General features: G+C 47.8%; 1 protein-coding gene across 1 annotated transcript; it reads right to left on the bottom strand.

Annotated features, from left to right (window-relative positions):
- Nucleotides 1-216: 216 nt before the first annotated feature.
- Nucleotides 217-1,383, bottom strand: LOC120837440. Its single transcript, XM_040206801.1, has one exon. It carries the CDS (start codon nucleotides 1,381-1,383, stop codon nucleotides 217-219), a length of 1,167 nt encoding a protein of 388 aa, XP_040062735.1.
- Between the last annotated feature and the right edge of the window lie 859 nt (nucleotides 1,384-2,242).

Here is a 2,242-nt window from a genome sequence, read left to right as displayed (position 1 = left end):
TAGCTCAACGTCAGATATATCAGGGCTTAGCCACGTCTCTGTAAGTACAACAAAAGCGGCATTACACGCTTCGATTACTGAAATTATTTCGTCTCTCTTTGGTATTAGGCTTCTAATGTTAGTAAATAGGATAGAATGACTTGAAGATTTGTTAGTGATAACATGGTGCTTTGCCGGTCGACTCCTAGAGGGCGACGAGAAGAAGCGCTGGCGTGGCTATGTGTCTTTTTCTTTAACGGCGCCGAGAGCGGCATCGAATACATAGCACTTATCATTTATAAAAAGTTTATCATGACGCAGTCTGTAGGGGGTGCCTTTTGGCCTTGCAAAATCAAGAAGGTGACGGCGTGCGAGCCGGACAGAAATTGGGAAGTCTTCGCTGATGGCTACGCGAGTTCCTTTAAGCTTGTGGGCTGATGAAAGAACGCTATCTTTATCTTTAAACGAAGAAAACTTTACTATTATTGGGCGACATTTCTGAGGGTCGAATGCTCCTAGGCGATGCGCCCTTTCAATCCTAGATGATTCAACTTGCACGTTTAGTTTTTCGGAGCACAAGCTAGTGACCAAGCACTCTGACTGAGCCCACGTTTCCTTGTCTGCGTCGGTGATGCCAAAAAATAAAAGATTACAGCGACGGGATCTGCCCTCTGCATCATCGCAACGTGTTTTTAGCTGAGATAGTTCGTTTAAGGCAGCAGTAAGCTGGGGTTCAGTAGTCGCGGCGCTACTAGTATCCTTCTGCTTTAGTGCGTCGAGTTCACTCGCGAGTTTGTTAAGTCGCTCTTCAAGTGTTGAAACTGTCTGTTCACTTTGTTTTTGTTTTTCTTTTAAAAGGTTTACTTCTTGTTGAAGTATAGCATGACTGTTTTTAAGTTTATCGACTGTTTCTTGTAAGCTAAGTAATTGTTCTTCTTGGGGTTTTGACATGGGACCTGGGTTCCGCTCAACATCACCAGACAACAACAGCAGCAGAACTCTAAAAGACTCAATACAAGCTTCGGGGCATGGAAGCATAACAAGGCAAACATTGTCTGATTTAAAACAATGGCAAGGTTTTTGTTTACTAACCTGCGGGAGGACGAAAAACATGAGCAACTTCATGGCTGCAGAGCTTCCATGCCCACTGGCGCGCTGTCGCAAGGGGAGCTCCTTTATAGCTGCCGCTGTCGATGTCCCTGCTGATGACGTGGTGTGAACGAGGTTCTCGATGAACTTGATACCAGGACAGGACGGTGCTGTCGATGAGTGATTGGCAGGTTGAAGATTGCCGTCCGGATGCCGGAAGAAAACCGCGCCGTCATCGTGACTCCAGTTAGTTGGGGACCCACGCGCCGGCACGCTCAGGAACTGCGGGAGGACGAAAAACATGAGCAACTTCATGGCTGCAGAGCTTCCATGCCCACTGGCGCGCTGTCGCAAGGGGAGCTCCTTTATAGCTGCCGCTGTCGATGTCCCTGCTGATGACGTGGTGTGAACGAGGTTCTCGATGAACTTGATACCAGGACAGGACGGTGCTGTCGATGAGTGATTGGCAGGTTGAAGATTGCCGTCCGGATGCCGGAAGAAAACCGCGCCGTCATCGTGACTCCAGTTAGTTGGGGACCCACGCGCCGGCACGCTCAGGAACTGCGGGAGGACGAAAAACATGAGCAACTTCATGGCGGCAGAGCTTCCATGCAGCCATGCTTCATGGCTGCAGAGCTTCCAATGTACAACTTCTGTCGTCCAGTATCCTGCGGGCATACCTATGTGGGGCAAACAAGCCGCTGCGTAAATGACCGTGCTAGAGAACAATCAGCAACTATTAAACAGACGCCGTCTGGGCATTTGGCCGTGCATTTCGATCGATGCTCTTTCACCCCTTGGTTTTCAAACACAACCATCCTGGGACGACACAATGGAAAATCAACTAACTAAATTCACGAAGCATTTGTCGTCAAAACAAGGGGCGCCGATAAGTGTATCAGCGAGCCGTCTGTAGCACTGTTAGATAGATACATATTATTTTTAGAGAGAGAGAGAGTGTTGTGGTTGGAAGTGACCGCGTTTTATTAAAGTGTTAAAGTAAGTGTTTTTTTTTTTTAATAAACTTTCAGTTGCGAGTGCGCTCCGTGTTGTCGTTACCCTCTTCACTTGGTCCGTCCTTCGGCGCCTCGATCCAAACTCCTTAGAACCATGAACTCCGTATGAATGCAAATGTGGTAAATACGTTGCTCTGTGACATTCATAGCCATGAAGA

Source organism: Ixodes scapularis, unplaced genomic scaffold (assembly GCF_016920785.2).
Source record: "Ixodes scapularis isolate PalLabHiFi unplaced genomic scaffold, ASM1692078v2 PGA_scaffold1__304_contigs__length_218370807, whole genome shotgun sequence".
NCBI lineage: Eukaryota > Metazoa > Arthropoda > Arachnida > Ixodida > Ixodidae > Ixodes > Ixodes scapularis.
Note: the sequence above shows the minus strand (reverse complement) of the source record. Positions and strands in the feature narration are given on the sequence as shown.

Coding starts and splice junctions, on each gene's coding strand:
- LOC120837440 (XM_040206801.1), bottom strand. CDS start 1,383: ATGAAGTTGCTCATGTTTTTCGTCCTCCCGCAGTTCCTGAGCGTGCCG.